We start from the raw sequence: 18,691 nt of genomic DNA, 5'->3' as shown, positions 1-18,691 counted from the left end.
TACCTTTATTTAACCAGGCAAGTCAGTTAAGAACACATTCTTATTTTCAATGACGGCCTAGGAACAGTGGGTTAACTGCCTGTTCAGGGGCAGAACGACAGATTTGTACCTTGTCAGCTCGGGGGTTTGAACTCACAACCTTCCGGTTACTAGTCCAACGCTCTAACCACTAGGCTACCCTGCCGCTACCCTGATGTAATACTGTAACATGATGTAATACTGTAACATGATGTAACATGATGTAATATTGTAACATGATGTAATACTGTAACATGATGTAATACTGTAACATGATGTAACATTGATGTAATACTGTAACATTGATGTAATACTGTAACATTGATGTAATACTGTAACATGATGTAATACTGTAACATGATGTAACATGATGTAATACTGTAACATGATGTAACATTGATGTAATACTGTAACATGATGTAATACTGTAACATGATGTAACATTGATGTAATACTGTAACATGATGTAATACTGTAACATGATGTAATATTGATGTAATACTGTAACATGATGTAATACTGTAACATGATGTAACACTGTAACATGATGTAACACTGTAACATGATGTAATACTGTAACATGATGTAACACTGTAACATGATGTAATACTGTAACATGATGTAATACTGTAACATGATGTAACACTGTAACATGATGTAATACTGTAACATGATGTAATACTGTAACATGATGTAATACTGTAACATGACGTAATATTGATGTAATACTGTAACATGATGTAATATTGATGTAATACTGTAACATGATGTAATATTGATGTAATACTGTAACATGATGTAATATTGATGTAATACTGTAACATGATGTAATATTGATGTAATATTGATGTAATACTGTAACATGATGTAATATTGATGTAATACTGTAACATGATGTAATATTGATGTAATATTGATGTAATACTGTAACATGATGTAATATTGATGTAATATTGATGTAATACTGTAACATGATGTAATATTGATGTAATACTGTAACATGATGTAATACTGTAACATGATGTAATATTGATGTAATATTGATGTAATACTGTAACATGATGTAATATTGATGTAATACTGTAACATGATGTAATACTGATGTAATACTGTAACATGATGTAATACTGTAACATGATGTAATATTGATGTAATACTGTAACATGATGTAATATTGATGTAATACTGTAATACATGATGTAATATTTTTATTTTATTTATTTTTTTTACCTTTATTTAACCAGGCAAGTCAGTTAAGAACACATTCTTATTTTCAATGACGGCCTAGGAACAGTGGGTTAACTGCCTGTTCAGGGGCAGAACGACAGATTTGTACCTTGTCAGCTCGGGGGTTTGAACTCACAACCTTCCGGTTACTAGTCCAACGCTCTAACCACTAGGCTACCCTGCCGCTACCCTGATGTAATACTGTAACATGATGTAATACTGTAACATGATGTAACATGATGTAATATTGTAACATGATGTAATACTGTAACATGATGTAATACTGTAACATGATGTAACATTGATGTAATACTGTAACATTGATGTAATACTGTAACATTGATGTAATACTGTAACATGATGTAATACTGTAACATGATGTAACATGATGTAATACTGTAACATGATGTAACATTGATGTAATACTGTAACATGATGTAATACTGTAACATGATGTAACATTGATGTAATACTGTAACATGATGTAATACTGTAACATGATGTAATATTGATGTAATACTGTAACATGATGTAATACTGTAACATGATGTAACACTGTAACATGATGTAACACTGTAACATGATGTAATACTGTAACATGATGTAACACTGTAACATGATGTAATACTGTAACATGATGTAATACTGTAACATGATGTAACACTGTAACATGATGTAATACTGTAACATGATGTAATACTGTAACATGATGTAATACTGTAACATGACGTAATATTGATGTAATACTGTAACATGATGTAATATTGATGTAATACTGTAACATGATGTAATATTGATGTAATACTGTAACATGATGTAACATTGATGTAATATTGTAACATGATGTAACATTGATGTAATACTGTAACATGATGTAATACTGTAACATGATGTAACATTGATGTAATACTGTAACATGATGTAATACTGTAACATGATGTAACATTGATGTAATACTGTAACATGATGTAATACTGTAACATTGATGTAACATTGATGTAATACTGTAACATGATGTAATATTGATGTAATACTGTAACATGATGTAATATTGATGTAATACTGTAACATGATGTAATACTGTAACATGATGTAATATTGATGTAATACTGTAACATGATGTAATATTGATGTAATACTGTAACATGATGTAATACTGTAACATGATGTAATACTGTAACATTGATGTAACATTGATGTAATACTGTAACATGATGTAACATTGATGTAATACTGTAACATGATGTAATATTGATGTAATACTGTAACATGATGTAATATTGATGTAATACTGTAACATGATGTAATATTGATGTAATACTGTAACATGATGTAATATTGATGTAATACTGTAACATGATGTAATATTGATGTAATACTGTAACATGATGTAATACTGTAACATGATGTAATATTGATGTAATACTGTAACATGATGTAATATTGATGTAATACTGTAACATGATGTAATACTGTAACATGATGTAATATTGATGTAATACTGTAACATGATGTAATATTGATGTAATACTGTAACATGATGTAATACTGTAACATGATGTAATATTGATGTAATACTGTAACATGATGTAATATTGATGTAATACTGTAACATGATGTAACACTGTGACAATGTTATTAATATCACATATAGAGGAAAATTTGCATTTGTCATCTGAAGAAAACATTTTCGAAACAACACAAAAAAACACACAAACACGCTGAAACAAATGATGCTGAGAAAAGAAGAGAGAGGCCTACCTTGCTCTGCCATCATCATATGTGAAAATCCTTTAGGGAACGAACGAACGAGAGAAAGATGGAGAAAAAAGGAGAAAGAGAGAGAGCACTTCAGAACCTATTTTTCAAATACTATATAGGTCCAGTATTGTGATGGCCCATATTTTCCCGTGAGAGAAAGTATAACATGTTTAACATTTATTTAACTAGGCAAGTCAGTTAATAATAAGAACACATTCTTATTTACAATGACGGTCTACTCCAGCCAAACCCTAACCCGGACGACGCTGGGCCAATTGTGCGCCGCCCTACGGGACTCCCAAACACGGCCGGTTGTGATACAACCTGGAATCGAACCAGGGTCTGTAGTGAGATTCAGTGCCTTGGACTTCTACACCACTCGGGAGCCCTGACAGATAAACAAGCTTCCCACAGCTTATGTAGCCTTCTGAAATAGTTGAACTTAAGAAGTAGATATGTAGTAGGACAGACACATCTTTGTAGGAGTATTTAGGTTTTAACAACATGACTGCCAAAAACACACAAAAAATATATTTTCCATCCTAAAAAATGCTATGTTTTTATTAGTACCATGTACAGATGTATGTAGGATCTTCATTTGATTGACAACAGGAAATTTAAAAAAATTCTAGTGTATTAGAGATTTAAAAAGGGTTCTGAAGTTTGTAAGTTCCACTTAGATATTTTAGACTTGATTTATCAACCCCTACAAAAATGTACATTAATTATAATCCACATAAGAATTCACATTTCCTGTTTCTTTGGGATAATTTTCCTGCTGTTGCAAACTGGCTCAAATTAAGATCCAACATCTGTATATAACAAGTGGTCAATGATTTTTATATTTCTAAGAGGAGATGGTTTGCCTCTGAAGAGTTACCTGGAATATTGCCGTTAACCTCTGGAAGAAGAAGAAAAAGAACAAAGAAGAAAAGAAAGAGTTGCATCATTAGAATCCCTCTTATTTCATTGGCAGGAAGTCTATCACGTAAACGTAACACACCTGACACCTGACACCTAACACACCTGACCCACCTGACACCTAACACACCTAACACACCTGACCCACCTGACCCACCTGACACCTAACACACCTGACCCACCTGACACCTAACACACCTGACCCACCTGACACCTGACACACCTAACACACCTGGCCCACCTGACACCTGACATACCTGACACACCTGACACCTGACACACCTGACCCACCTGACACCTAACACACCTGACCCACCTGACACCTAACACACCTGACCCACCTGACACCTAACACACCTGACACACCTGACACCTGACACACCTGACACCTAACACACCTGACACCTAACACACCAGACACACCTGACACCTAACACACCTGACACACCTGACACCTAACACACATAACACACCTGACACACCTGACACCTAACACACCTAACATACCTGACACACCTGACACCTAACACACCTAACACACCTGACCCACCTGACACCTAACCCACCTGACACCTGACCCACCTGACCCACCTGACACCTAACACACCTGACCCACCTGACACCTAACACACCTGACACACCTGACACCTGACACACCTAACACCTAACACACCTGACACCTAACACACCTGACACACCTGACACCTAACACACCTGACACACCTGACACCTAACACACCTAACACACCTGACACACCTGACACCTAACACACCTAACACACCTGACACACCTGACACCTAACACACCTGACACAACTGATACCTGACACCTGACACACCTGACACCTAACACACCTGACACACCTGACATCTAACACACCTGACACCTGACACACCTGATACCTGACACCTGACACACCTGACACCTGACACCTAACACACCTGACACCTGACACACCTGACACCTGACACACCTGACACCTAACACACCTGACACCTAACACACTTGAGACACCTGACACTGTCCTGTTCATGGATATAGTGAGTGTATGTCACAGTAGAACATATTACATTGGAGGGAATATATTGTAGCGAGAGAGAACATCACTGTCATCATCTCATCTGTCCCATCCTGTGAAAGGGGATCAGATCACCAGAACAGCCCTTTGACCCCCAAATACATCCAGAAAAACATTGAGGAAGCTTATTTCTGCTTCAGTAACACTTACAGGTAAACAAACACACACACACAGCTGGGACATAAATCTAAGCTAGCAGAAGCACCAGATCCCTGTTAGCAGGTGGTGAATTTATGATGAAGGCGTGTGAGTAGGAGTGAGAGAGGAGAGATGAGTGCTATTAATCCTCTCTGTCCCATACCTTTGGTTGTCTCTCTCTGCAGACACAAACTCTACCAAACAGACCACTTTCCTATTCATTAGAAGACCTCATACTTAGGAAGGTGCAACATTAAAACACTTCTGTACATGTCATGATAAACCTTTGACTTGTATCTAATGCCAGGAGCTTTTCAGGTCATGTGATCAGGAGACTTCATGTCCCATCTTGTCTTATTGGTTTTTAAAAAGCTGAGAGAACTCTCACACAGGCTGAGAGCTTGGGAATTGGGTTAGAGATTTTTAAAAATTATAATATTTGTACCTTTATTTCAGCAAGTACATGTCCAGAACGACAGGTATGTACCTTGTCAGCTTGACAAGACATTTGTTTTAGGGGGAAAAAATACAAATGCAGGGCCAGCTCAAATTATTTAGCCATTTTCGATGCAGCGTCTTTTTCCATTGTTTTATAATTGAAACCTTGACAATATAATAATGTGATAACTATTAAGATGAAATGGTAGCTTTGGTTCTTTCCCACCAATCTGTCTCAGTGTAAGTCTGCTGATTAGCCCCGACCACAGGCAGTGATTAAGAAAGGAATTATCACCAGTCTAATTGACTCCATTAAAGGCTTCAGAGATGTGTTAGAGATTAATTTAAATCATTTCACGATCCAGATATTAGATATGTATTAGAGATGTAGAGATTCAACTCAAATTATTTTTACCAGACAGATATTACTTACGTATTAGGTATTAATTTAGTCACCGAGCAAATTCCATCTGCCTGAACATAGGACAAGCTGTTCAAATAGCACACGTGTGCCTGCGTGCGTTTGTGCATGTGTGTGTGTGTGTGACTGAGTGCATGCGTCCGTACATGTGTTCGTGAGTGTTCAATGTAATCTCCTCTACATCTCCTCTTCAGATGGGGTCCTCTAGTATTGTCTGGTGTCAATAGAGTGTTGAAGCCCACAACGTAACCTCCTGACCGTGGCATTCAAATGGCTCAGTCCCTAGACACTGAGGAATTAGCCAGATTAGAAAGAAGAAGGGTGTGTGGATGGTGTGAGAATGTGACGTGTGTGTGTGTGTGTGTGTCCCTCTTCATTTGTTTTTAATCTGACCTACTCTTAAAATGACAGACTATTACTATAGTATTGTTTGGTTTTTCCCACCAGTGGACACACACACACACACACACACACACACACACACACACACACACACACGTCTAGTGAATAGGTTTGCGCTGAATGTTTTCTCTTCATTCTTCATTGAACTATTACATAGCGGATACATGAACATTAGTCTCTACTAGGGCTGTGGCGGTCATGACATTTCGTCAGCCGGTGACTGTCAAATTACTGTCGGTCTCACAGTAATTGACTCTTAATTAACATAAACACATTTAGCATCTCTTGGCGTCCACACATTCCACACTGACGCAGTCTGCAACATCTACATTTTAAAAAGTCTAACAAACCCATTTAATATAGCCTACACCTTCACAATAAATCCATTAATTATTTTAGACAGATCTAAAGAAACATGATAATGTGAAAATGTAGTGTATTTCAGAAGAACAGAATAGCGTACTCTGAGTTGTTCTTATGTTAGGTCCTGATGTGGCTGACATATGGCTGTGGGCTACACTAGTTCACTTAGCAGAATTCCGTGCCATTATTTTTGAACAATTGAACAAAGCTGAACAAAAAAAGAGCTGAATAAAAAATAAAGGATATTTTCTCCATAGGATTTGAGGGTTGTGCGCACATGCAGCTATTCTGTGTTGAGCAGTTAACAAAGCAATAGGTACTCTTGTATGCTTCATTTAGAGTTATTCATATAATTTTAGTTGTTCTACGAACGTTGGGCTATACAGTGGGGAGAACCATTATTTGATACACTGCTGATTTTGCAGGTTTTCCTACTTACAAAGCATGTAGAGGTCTGTAATTTTTATCATAGGTACACTTCAACTGTGAGAGACGGAATCTAAAACAAAAATCCAGAAAATCACATTGTATGATTTTTAAGTAATTAATTAGCATTTTATTGCATGACATAAGTATTTGATCACCTACCAACCAGTAAGAATTCCAGCTCTCACAGACATGTTAGTTTTTCTTTAAGAAGCCCCCCTGTTCTCCACTCATTACCTGTATTAACGGCACCTGTTTGAACTCTTTACCTGTATAAAAGACACCTGTCCACACACTCAATCAAACAGACTCCAACCTCTCCACAATGGCCAAGACCAGAGAGCTGTGTAAGGACATCAGGGTGAAAATGGTAGACCTGCACAAGGCTCGGATGGGCTACAGGACAATAGGCAAGCAGCTTGGTGAGAAGGCAACAACTGTTGGCGCAATTATTAGAAAATGGAAGTTCAAGATGACGGTCAATCATCCTTGGTCTGGGGCTCCATGCAAGATCTCATCTCGTGGGGAATCAATGATCATGAGGAAGGTGAGGGATCAGCCCAATTTCTGTACCAAATATTAAGTTCTGCTTTTCTGATGTTTCAAATAGTTATGTCATGCAATAAAATGCAAATTAATTACTTAAAAATCATACAATGTGATTTTCTGGATTTTTGTTTTAGATTCTGTCTCTCACAGTTAAAGTGTACCTATGATACAAAATTACAGACCTCTACATGCTTTGTAAGTAGGAAAACCTGCAAAATCGGCAGTGTATCAAATACTTGTTCTCCCCTGATGCGACTCTAATGATAATTTGAAGAAAGTTGCTTGAAAGGCATGAGCTCTGCTTAGTTGTTTTTTTGCGCATGCTGTACACACTTCATCAGTCTCTGATTCACAATTTGACAAGAACTTGGTAATGCCTTGAATTTCCCGGCTGTAATGCACCCCCCCCCCCAAAAAAAAACATGCCTTTTGCGGCCGTTGTTCCCTTCTCCCTGAGTGCTGCATGCACGGAAACACCTCTCACTCACAAGGCTCTCCATCACAGGCTACAAGTGAAGACAGACACTTTGAGGATGCAACTGCGTGCGTCCTTATCCTATTCCGAGGTGCATAATGAAGATATTGGAAGAACTGTCCACATTTACTTTTCGTCAGCCAACAAGATGAGTAGGCCTTATGAACAGCGAAAGCACTAGCCTATGTCAATTTACTATACTCCATTGTTCAAAAGTGTCACGCCCCGACCTTAGTAATCTTTGTTTTATTTATTGTTTTGGTTAGGTCAGGGTGTGACATGGGTGATGTATGTGTTTTTGTACTGTCTATGGGTTTTGTAGGTTTATGCGGTCGTTTACTATCTAGGTGTTTATGTATGTCTATGGTTGACTAGATTGGTTCTTAATTAGAGGCAGCTGTTTATCGTTGTCTCTAATTGGGAACCATATTTAAGCAGCCATCTTCTTCGGGTAATTCGTGGGTTATTATCTATGTCTATGTCTAGTTGTCTGTGTCTACACTGGTTATATATAGCATCATGTTCGTTTGTTGTTCTGTAAGTTTGATTTAGTGTCCTTCATTAAATATAGAAGATGTATTCATATCACGCTGCGCATTGGTCTCCTCTCTACGACGATCGTGACAAGTTGACCTATTCTATTCTGTGCGAGAAATAAATATTCCAAACACAGTCGGGGACAGCTGTGGGATACGATAGATCCCAAATTAATACAACCACTAGCATCAAAAAAAACTTTTTTAAGCAATGAACAGAACTGAATGTTTCAAATGTGATAAATTGTTAAGCTATTTCTTTACATTATAAGCACAGCAATGTGGCAGTGGGCATCATTCACAAGTAATAATATATCAACCACAAGTGATAGGCTAATACTGTCACCCATCAGACTATTCTTGATTTAGTCTTGTCTTTACATATACTAAATAATAAATGTGGGAAATTTGTTTTGAAAAAATACATGTCATCTATGAACTTAAATAGCGCATGAAAGATGCTTTTGTAAAGATAAGAAATGTGCTTAATATTAGGAAAGTTGAGAAATAAATATAGTATGAAAAGCTGATGGTATCCTCCTCTTTTTAATAGAGGCCATCACTCTGTTTTCTCGTGAAATTGCATAGCATATAGAAGTGTTTGATTAGATGTTTAATTACATTTGCATTAATGTCAGAGTGGTTAGAGGGATAATGGAGTGCTGAGTATCAGGCAGTTAGTACGTTTGGTAGGCTACTAATGACCATCAGCAGCATCAGAGCATGGAGAAGCCTAATTACCGTGAATTTGACTGCCTTCGTGACTCAATACCACCGGTGTGGCGGTAATACGGTCACCGCAACAGCCTTAGCCTCTACCTTCATTTTTAACCCTCCAAGTTCAAAACGTGTAATGTTCACAATAACTTAAGTTGATCAAAAGATCTAAGACAACATTAGGTGATAATATATGGATTAATATGGATTTATAATCAGCTATAATAGGGTGGTCATTTTGGATCGGGAACACAGAATTAATTAACATGAAACGAACACAACAGGAGGGTTAAACAAATGCCCCACGGAATAGCCAAACTACTGAAACTCAGCAGGGCTTTGGCAAACTAGTTTATGTATTACTATTCACATTGCAAAAACAGACTCCACTCTACTGGAAAAGTTAATACCTGAGTGTGACTGACGTGAGTGGCTTTTGTCCATACAGTAAAAGTTAAAGGGAAGAGTTAGAGCCATACTTTACTCTACAGGCCAACAGTATGACACTTATAGGGATGGCCAAGAGCTATAAGAGATTGTTTGATTTAAAGGGATGGACAAGAGCTATGAGAGATTGTTTGATTTAAAGGGATGGCCAAGAGCTATAAGAGATTGTTTGACTTAAAGGGATGGCCAAGAGCTATAAGAGATTGTTTGATTTAAAGCGATGGCCGGGAGCTATAAGAGATAGTATTGATTTAAAGGAATGGACGAGAGCTATAAGAGATTGTTTGATTTAAAGGAACGGACGAGAGCTATAAGAGATAGTATGGACTTAAAGGGATGGCCAGGAGCTATAAGAGATAGTATTGATTTAAAGGGATGGCCAGGAGCTATAAGAGATAGTATGGACTTAAAGTGATGGCCAGGAGCTATAAGAGATATTATTGATTTAAAGGGATGGCCAGGAGCTATAAGAGATAGCAATAGTCTAGGTACTTCAGTTATGGTCTAGAAGCTTCCGTAATAGTCTAGAAGCTTCGGTAATAGTCTAGGGGCTTCAGTTATAGTCTAGGTGCTTCAGTTATAGTCTAGACGCTTCAGTAATAGTCTAGACGCTTCAGTAATAGTCTAGGTGTTTCAGTATGTAGGACTATCCCAGATTGGTGACAGAGGGTGAGTGGTGCGTTCTGTGGGCCTAGGAGTATCTGTGGTATGTGTGTGTGAATGTAGACTGTATTTACGTTTGTCTGAGTGTAGATTCTGTATTTACGATCAGTTTACGAGCAGTGTTATATTATATATTTAAAGCAGCAGTACCTTGGCACGTAAAACGTTTTTAATTTTCCCATGATTGTCTGAGCTGCTTGTTCACAGCTGCAGCCCACACACACACACACACACACACACACACACACACACACACACACACACACACACACACACACACACACACACACACACACACACACACACACACACACACACACACAAACAGGCCCCGCCCCTGACTAAGCCTCCTATCAGTGGTCTGCAGCAAACAGCACGGACAGGGAAAGCAGTCCTAAATCAGCTGGAGAAGAGCGTCTGCTGGCGGGTTGTAAATCAGGGTGAGACAGAACCTCACACGACCGGGGCCGCTGCAGCCCTGTCAAGCCTCGCTTCATGTAGCAGGGGGCCTGGTGATGGAGGACTGGGAGTGGAGGTCTGGAGGAAGCAAGGTGAGGTTTAGCATCTCTTGCTATCGATAGATAGATGGGCTTTTCCACTCTAGGTAAAACACTCAGACAAGGGGTTTTAACTTTGTCCATTACATACAGGTCAGCCATGTTCTTTTCTTTGCAGTCTTTCCTGAGGATTTGTCTGCAGTGAGAGAGAACCGGTCATCCAGAGTTTGACACACAAACACATACACACACACAAACACACACACACACACACACACAAACACACACACACACACACACACAAACACACACACACACACACACACACACACACACACACACACACACACACACACACACACACACACACACACACACACACACACACACACACACACACACACACACACACACACACACACACACACACACACACACACACACACACGCACACACGTTATCACACACACTGTTATACTCCCTCAATTCAATCATGGAAGGAAACCAAAGCAGCTTAAGGCCTAGATTCAATCAGATCAAGTGTTAACTGGCTATAGCCGACACTCACTGTGTAAAGAGAGAAAACACTAACCCAGGGGTTCCCAAATGTTTTCACTCAGGCCCCACTTCTAGCAATGCTATACATTTTGCAATGGGTAATGTGTATTCATGTAATATTTGAGTGACTAACAAAATCTAAGGACAAAAAACAAAGTTGGGGCTGGCATGGGCTGACATGGGTTAGAAATATCTCTCTAAGGTATGCGATAACTGACATGCCAAGAGGAACTGATGAGGCATGACCCAATTGGAAATTGCACCTTGTACTTTCTATTATTACAAATTTCAAGAGTAAGTTGAAAGCCGGATTGATTTTAGTTTTTTTTTAGGGGGGGGGGGGGCACTGCCTTGCAGCTTGGGAACCACCACTCTAACCTACTAAAGACACAGGGCAATAAGTAACAGGGAATATAAGAAATAGCATTACCCTCTAATAGCTCTGATTTTCTCACCGGATCTGAAATTAATTAATAGAAAAGCCAATGAATGGATTACTGTTGTTTCAGCGGACCTTAATAAATCATAAATGCATTTATTCACTCTCCGTTTAGAAATGAAAACGCCTTTCTTATGCTCCTTCCAAGAAATCATGCTCCTTCCAATTACTATGCTCCTTCCAATTACTATGCTCCTTCCAATTACTATGCTCCTTCCAATTACTACGCTCCTTCCAAGAAATCATGCTCCTTCCAAGAAATCATGCTCCTTCCAATTACTATGCTCCTTCCAATTACAATGCTCCTTCCAATTACTATGCTCCTCCAAGAAATCATGCTCCTTCCAATTACTATGCTCCTTCCAATTACTATGCTCCTTCCAATTACTATGCTCCTCCAAGAAATCATGCTCCTTCCAATGACTATGCTCCTTCCAATTCCTATGCTCCTTCCAATTACTATGCTCCTTCCAATTACTATGCTCCTTCCAATTACTATGCTCCTTCCAAGAAATCATGCTCCTTCCAAGAAATCATGCTCCTTCCAATTACTATGCTCCTTCCAATTACTATGCTCCTTCCAATTACTATGCTCCTCCAAGAAATCATGCTCCTTCCAATAACTATGCTCCTTCCAATTACTATGCTCCTTCCAATTACTATGCTCCTTCCAATTACTATGCTCCTCCAAGAAATCATGCTCCTTCCAATTACTATGCTCCTTCCAATTACTATGCTCCTTCCAATTACTATGCTCCTTCCAATTACTATGCTCCTTCCAAGAAATCATGCTCCTTCCAATTACTATGCTCCTCCAAGAAATCATGCTCCTTCCAATTACTATGCTCCTTCCAATTACTATGCTCCTTCCAATTACTATGCTCCTTCCAATTACTATGCTCCTTCCAAGAAATCATGCTCCTTCCAATTACTATGCTCCTTCCAATTACTATTTATAAAAATCTATTTGTTGTCTGACCATGAACAATATCTGCTGGGGAGGAGAAGAAGAGAAGATGGAGGAGAAGAGGAGATGGAAGAGAAGAGGAGATGGAGGAGATGGAGGGTTGTGATTGAGTCAAAGCAGTTGCAGAATGTTCTGGAACACAAAAGGAGGTGATTCGAACACCTGCCATTGCGTGATTGGGGGAAGAAAAGGGCTCAGGAACCCCCCGTTCTCTCTATAGGCATCCTTATCAGTGCCTGCAGAGCGGCCCCATGAACCTGAACCTCGGTGGCTAGCCATGCTGCTAACCTCGGATAGATTAGCACTCTACTTTTGTAACCACACAGGGATAATAACACACACTGAGTCAGAGAGATGACTGAGTCAACAACAAAGTCAGAACGTTTCATAGTAAGTCCAAGAAGCCTTTGGAAAATCATAAAAATGATCTATTGACTAGGACGGATGAAGGAAAGACAGGTTCAAGACTAAACTTACAGTTATGGACATACTACACTAACGGACATACTACACTAACGGGCATACTACACTAACGGACATACTACACTAACGGACATACTACACTAACGGACATACTACACTAACGGACATACTACACTAACGGACATACTACACTAACGGACATACTACACTAACGGACATACTACACTAACGGACATACTACACTAACGGACATACTACACTAACGGGCATACTACACTAACGGACATACTACACTAACGGACATACTACACTAACGGGCACAAGTTTTAGACCTACTCATTCAAGGGTTTCTCTTTATTTTGTTGTGTTCTACATTGTCAAATAATAGTGAAGACATCAAAACTATGAAATGACACATGGAATCATGTAGTAACCAAAAAAGTGTTTAACAAATCAATGTTGTTGTCTTCACTATTCTTTGACAATTTAGAACACATCCGTCCTAGTCAATAGATCCTTTTTATGATTTTCCAAAGGCTTCTTGGACTTACTTTGAAACGTTCTGACATTGTTGTTGACTCAGTCATCTCTCTGACTCAGTGTGTGTCATTATCCCTGTGTGGTTGGAAAAGCAGAGTGCTAAATTATCCGCGGTTAGCAGCATGGCTAGCCACCGGGGTTCAGGTTCATGGGGCCGCCCTGCAGGCACTGATAAGAATGCCTATATTTTGCCCGATAGCATAGGTAGACCCTCAGGAACAGGAAAGGAAATTGAAATCAGATGGGCTTTTTCTCTATGTTTTTTTTAAGGGGTGGATCAGCTTAATATTGCGGAAAGAATGTTGCTTCCATCAATGTAATTGTCTGCATCATTGAAATCAGATCTTACCTTCATTGCAGAAACAGCCCTTGTATTCCGTTTTGGAACAGTCACACAAGGGTTCCCCATCTACCACGGAGCAGCTCCCACCATTCTCACACGGGTTCTCCGTACAGCGCCGGTCCGACTCCAGACGCACCCTGAGGCTGCTGAGGAGAACCGGTTCTGTGTTCCCATACTTCAGATCCATGATAGTTCCTCTGAAGGGCGGGGCGTCGCACGCTGTGGGCAGCGTGAGTGCCGAGGTGCGGATATCCAGCGGAACGCCGCCCAGGAACAGGTCACTGATTATCTTCATGTGCTGGCGGCTACCTCCGGTGGGCCGCACCTCGTCCGCCTTGACCTGGCCGTCCAGCCCCAAAACCGTCCGCAGGCCGTAGCGGCTCAGTGTGGCAAAGTGCCAGCTGCTATCATTAACTCTCTTGTCGGACACCACGGCGATATCGGCGCAGTCGATGCTGAAGCGCAGCTGCAACTTGCCCTCCAACACCATCAGCTGCAGGAAGTCGCAGTAACCTCCGTCGTCGAAGTACAGTAGCAGCGCCGTGGACACGTCCGTCTTGAACTGAAAGCTGAGGTCGCTGCGCGTGCTGGCATCCCAGCGGAGGTAGCGGGCCCACTGGCCGGGGGCCCCAGTGAACTCCAGGCTCAGACACACACCCAGGAGCGCCAAGAGCATCAGCTGTAGTCTCGCAGCCAAGCCCAGAACATCCATGGTCAACAAGGAGGAGGAGGTTGAGGAAGAAGAGTAGGAGGAAGAGGAAGGGGAGGAGGAGGATGAGGTGGAAGGAAGGAGGAGGAAGAGGAAGGGGAGGAGGTGGATGAGGTGGAAGGAAGGAGGAGGAAGAGGTGGAAGGAAGGAGGAGGAAGAGGAAGAGGAGGAGGAAGGGGAGGAGGAGGATGAGGTAGAAGAAAGGAGGAGGAAGAAGAAGAGGAGGAGGAAGGAGGAGGAGGAGGACGATGAAGAGAAAGAGGAGTTTATATTCCTGAATGCTTGGATAGCATTGAATTGGGTTTGGTTTAAAAGTTTTAGAGTTAATATCCAATTCTAGAGGGACTATCCACAGTCGTACACAAGTACACTCAGAGATGTTTATTGCTGCTAGTACAACAGGGGTCTTTTCACAATGAGTAGTTGGGATAACAGTTATAATTTCAGCTGTCTTTCCTCCTGAAGAAGGGAGGAGAGAAGAGAAAAAACTGTTCCTCCTTCCGCTGGGTCAAAGTTCAACCGTTTTTAATCAGTTACAGTCCAAAGAGGTTGCTATGGGGAATCATGGCGTGAGGTCCGATTGGACTGACTCTACTTTTTGTCAGGTTGACCAGGACATCCTTCTTCATGTTGCCTGCTGGGATGTGTAGTTCACAGGGGAGCCTCTGGATCTCCTCAGTTCCATCACTGTCAGACACAGGGAAGCACAATAATTACACTCAGGGAAAACACACACACACACAAACACACAGTATTGATTTTCACACCATCCCATAATCTGTACACTTTTCAAACACAGACTGATATTTTCAGACAGGCCTTCTTTTTCCCGGCTACTACTTCAGACCCATCCAGACCCCTAAAAATGTTTAAAATTGTTTTAAAAATCTAATCTTAATTCAGTATGAAAAAAGAATGAAAATGTATGTACTCACTACTATAAGTCGCTCTGTATAATAGCGTCTGCTAAATGACTAAAATGTAAATGTACATTTTGTAAACGTTTTGTCCACACTGCTAAGACGAGCTAATTGTCAAACACAGACAAATACCCGTAGCCTACTATTGAAGCATAATAACTAAAAGAAAGATCTGTGTGTATAATTCATTGTATCTGATGTTAGAGATACTATTGCCGTTCACCAAACCTCATTAAAAGTGGCCGTTTCTTCCCCCAGTAAAGGTTGTTCAGCGCTATCGGTCATCTGCTAGGTAAATTAGCACCATTATTCTGCTGCCAGTTTATGAATATCAATCGGGCCAGGATAGAAAGACGCCCCTTATCTGATGGCCAGGGAAATGAACGGGGCTTTCTGCTGACTGCACAATACAGGGGGAGAAGAGACATTAGAATACTAGAGACCTAAATATGCAGGGCCAGAAACCAGAGACACCCTAATAGACCAGCAGTATAGCTGGACATGTTTTAATGGGTCGGCCTGCTACACATTTAGCAATGGGACAAAAAGAAACATGTGCATCTCATGTTATGCTACACATTTAGCAATGGGACAAAAAGAAACATGTGCATCTCATGTTATGCTACACATTTAGCAATGGGACAAAAAGAAACATGTGCATCTCATGTTATGCTACACATTTAGCAATGGGACAAAAAGAAACATGTGCATCTCATGTTATGCTACACATTTAGCAATGGGACAAAAAGAAACATGTGCATCTCATGTTATGCTACACATTTAGCAATGGGACAAAAAGAAACATGTGCATCTCATGTTATGCTACACATTTAGCAATGGGACAAAAAGAAACATGTGCATCTCATGTTATGCTACACATTTAGCAATGGGACAAAAAGAAACATGTGCATCTCATGTTATGCTACACATTTAGCAATGGGACAAAAAGAAACATGTGCATCTCATGTTATGCTACACATTTAGCAATGAGGCTGAGAGACGTTTTTACATGTTTAAGTTAATATACAGAGCCATCAGAAAGTATTCATACTCCTTGACTTAATCCACATTTTGTTACAGTCTGAATGAATTGTCTTCTCACCCATCTACACACAACACCCCATAATGACACCCATCTACACACAATACGCCATATTGAAAAAAGTGAAAACATGTTTGTAGAAATGTTTGCAAATTTGAATCAGAAAATGATGTTCATATAATCGGTAAAATATACAAAACCTTGCAGAGAGCCTATCCAACTGACAAGCTCTTGTAAAAAAACTATGAACAATTGGAACCCAGACACAAAGAACTGCCACAAAATGGAGGGAATGTTGAAACATAACTAACAGTTCAAATGTAAGCTTAATCCAGTATAAACTAATGTATGGAATTTATTAGACAAGAGACAAAATTCACACATTCTACCGCACAATGGCAGAGTCATGTCTTAAGTGTGAAACTAACAATGACTCAATAATCCTTTTGGGAATGTTATGAGGTAAAAAGTCATGGGCAGAGTTAGAAAGTTGTCTGTCAGAAGTATTACAATGTGAATGTACTTTAAATCCGTCTGCATATTTCAAGACATGGCATAAGGAAGTCCAGGGAGATTTCCGATGGGTTGCACAATGGTTTTCTCGTTAATCGTCTTGAAGAAATGTCTACTGAACTGGAAATCAACCAATCCTCCATCGTTAACACAATGTAAAAGGTCAAATGCAACAGTAAATGTTGAAAGTTTTTGGGCGAGTGCTGGAGGTCATGTGGAGTTCTGGAGGCCATGTGGAGTGCTGGAGGCCATGTGGAGTGCTGGAGGCCATGTGGAGTGCTGGAGGCCATGTGGAGTGCTGGAGGCCATGTGGAGTGCTGGAGGCCATGTGGAGTGCTGGAGGCCATGTGGAGTGCTGGAGGTGTGAGCAGGTGGGTCTGTTTGTGTGCATCTGTATTTTGTCGTTTGTACGTCTATGTTCTGTATTGGGAAGAAAAAAAACATAAATAATCCCCCCCCCCAAAAAAAAAATACATTTTGCAAATGTAAAATGAAATACAAAAATACCTAATTTCATTAAGCATTCACACCCCTGAGTCAAATCAACTTTGGCAGCGATTGCAGCTGTGAGTCTTTCTGGGTAAGAAGTTTTCACCCTTGCATTGTGCAATATTTGAACAATATTTATAATTATTAGACAGACATTTTTTAAATCGTACCATAGACTTTCATGTTTAAGTCAAAACTGTAACTAGGCCACTCAGGAACATTCAATGTCATCTTTTTAAGCAACTTCAGTGTATATTTGGCCTTGTGGTTGGGGTTTTTGCCCTGCTGAAAGGTGAATTTGTCTCCCAGTGTCAGTATTATGCCTGTATCTCTATTCCTTTTATTTTCATCCTGGAAACCTTCACAGTCCTTGCCAGTGACAAGCATACCCATCACATGATGCAGCCACCATTATGCTTGAAAATATGAACAGTGGTACTTAGTGATGTGTTGTGTTGGGTTTGCCCCAAACATAACACTTTCAATTAGGAAGGATGTCTGTTTATGTGTTGTGACTGGGCGTATTGATACACCATCCAAAGTATAATTCATATCTTTCCCATGCTCAAAGGGATATTTGGTGTCTGGTTTATTTATTTTTTTACCTATCCACCAATAGGTGCATTGAAAAACCTCCCTGGTCTTTGCGGTGGAATATGTGTTTGAAATG

General features: G+C 39.9%; 1 protein-coding gene across 1 annotated transcript in view; it reads right to left on the bottom strand.

The window, feature by feature from the left end:
• Positions 1-15,158, bottom strand: part of LOC109878620 (neurexin-3a-like) — a 665,512-nt gene extending 650,354 nt beyond the window's left edge. Inside the window, exons 1-3 of the mRNA XM_031787765.1 lie at positions 14,355-15,158; positions 3,887-3,907; positions 3,007-3,036 (exon numbers count right to left, since the gene is read on the bottom strand). Of these exons, the coding sequence (XP_031643625.1) occupies positions 3,007-3,036; positions 3,887-3,907; positions 14,355-15,060 (757 nt within the window). The 5' untranslated portion in view covers positions 15,061-15,158. The remainder of the gene's footprint in view (positions 1-3,006; positions 3,037-3,886; positions 3,908-14,354) is intronic.
• Positions 15,159-18,691: the final 3,533 nt, after the last annotated feature.

This window comes from Oncorhynchus kisutch, linkage group LG14, assembly GCF_002021735.2.
Source record: "Oncorhynchus kisutch isolate 150728-3 linkage group LG14, Okis_V2, whole genome shotgun sequence".
NCBI classification, from domain to species: domain Eukaryota; kingdom Metazoa; phylum Chordata; class Actinopteri; order Salmoniformes; family Salmonidae; genus Oncorhynchus; species Oncorhynchus kisutch.
The sequence above is the reverse complement of the archived record's forward strand: the minus strand, read 5'-3'. Positions and strand labels throughout refer to the sequence as shown.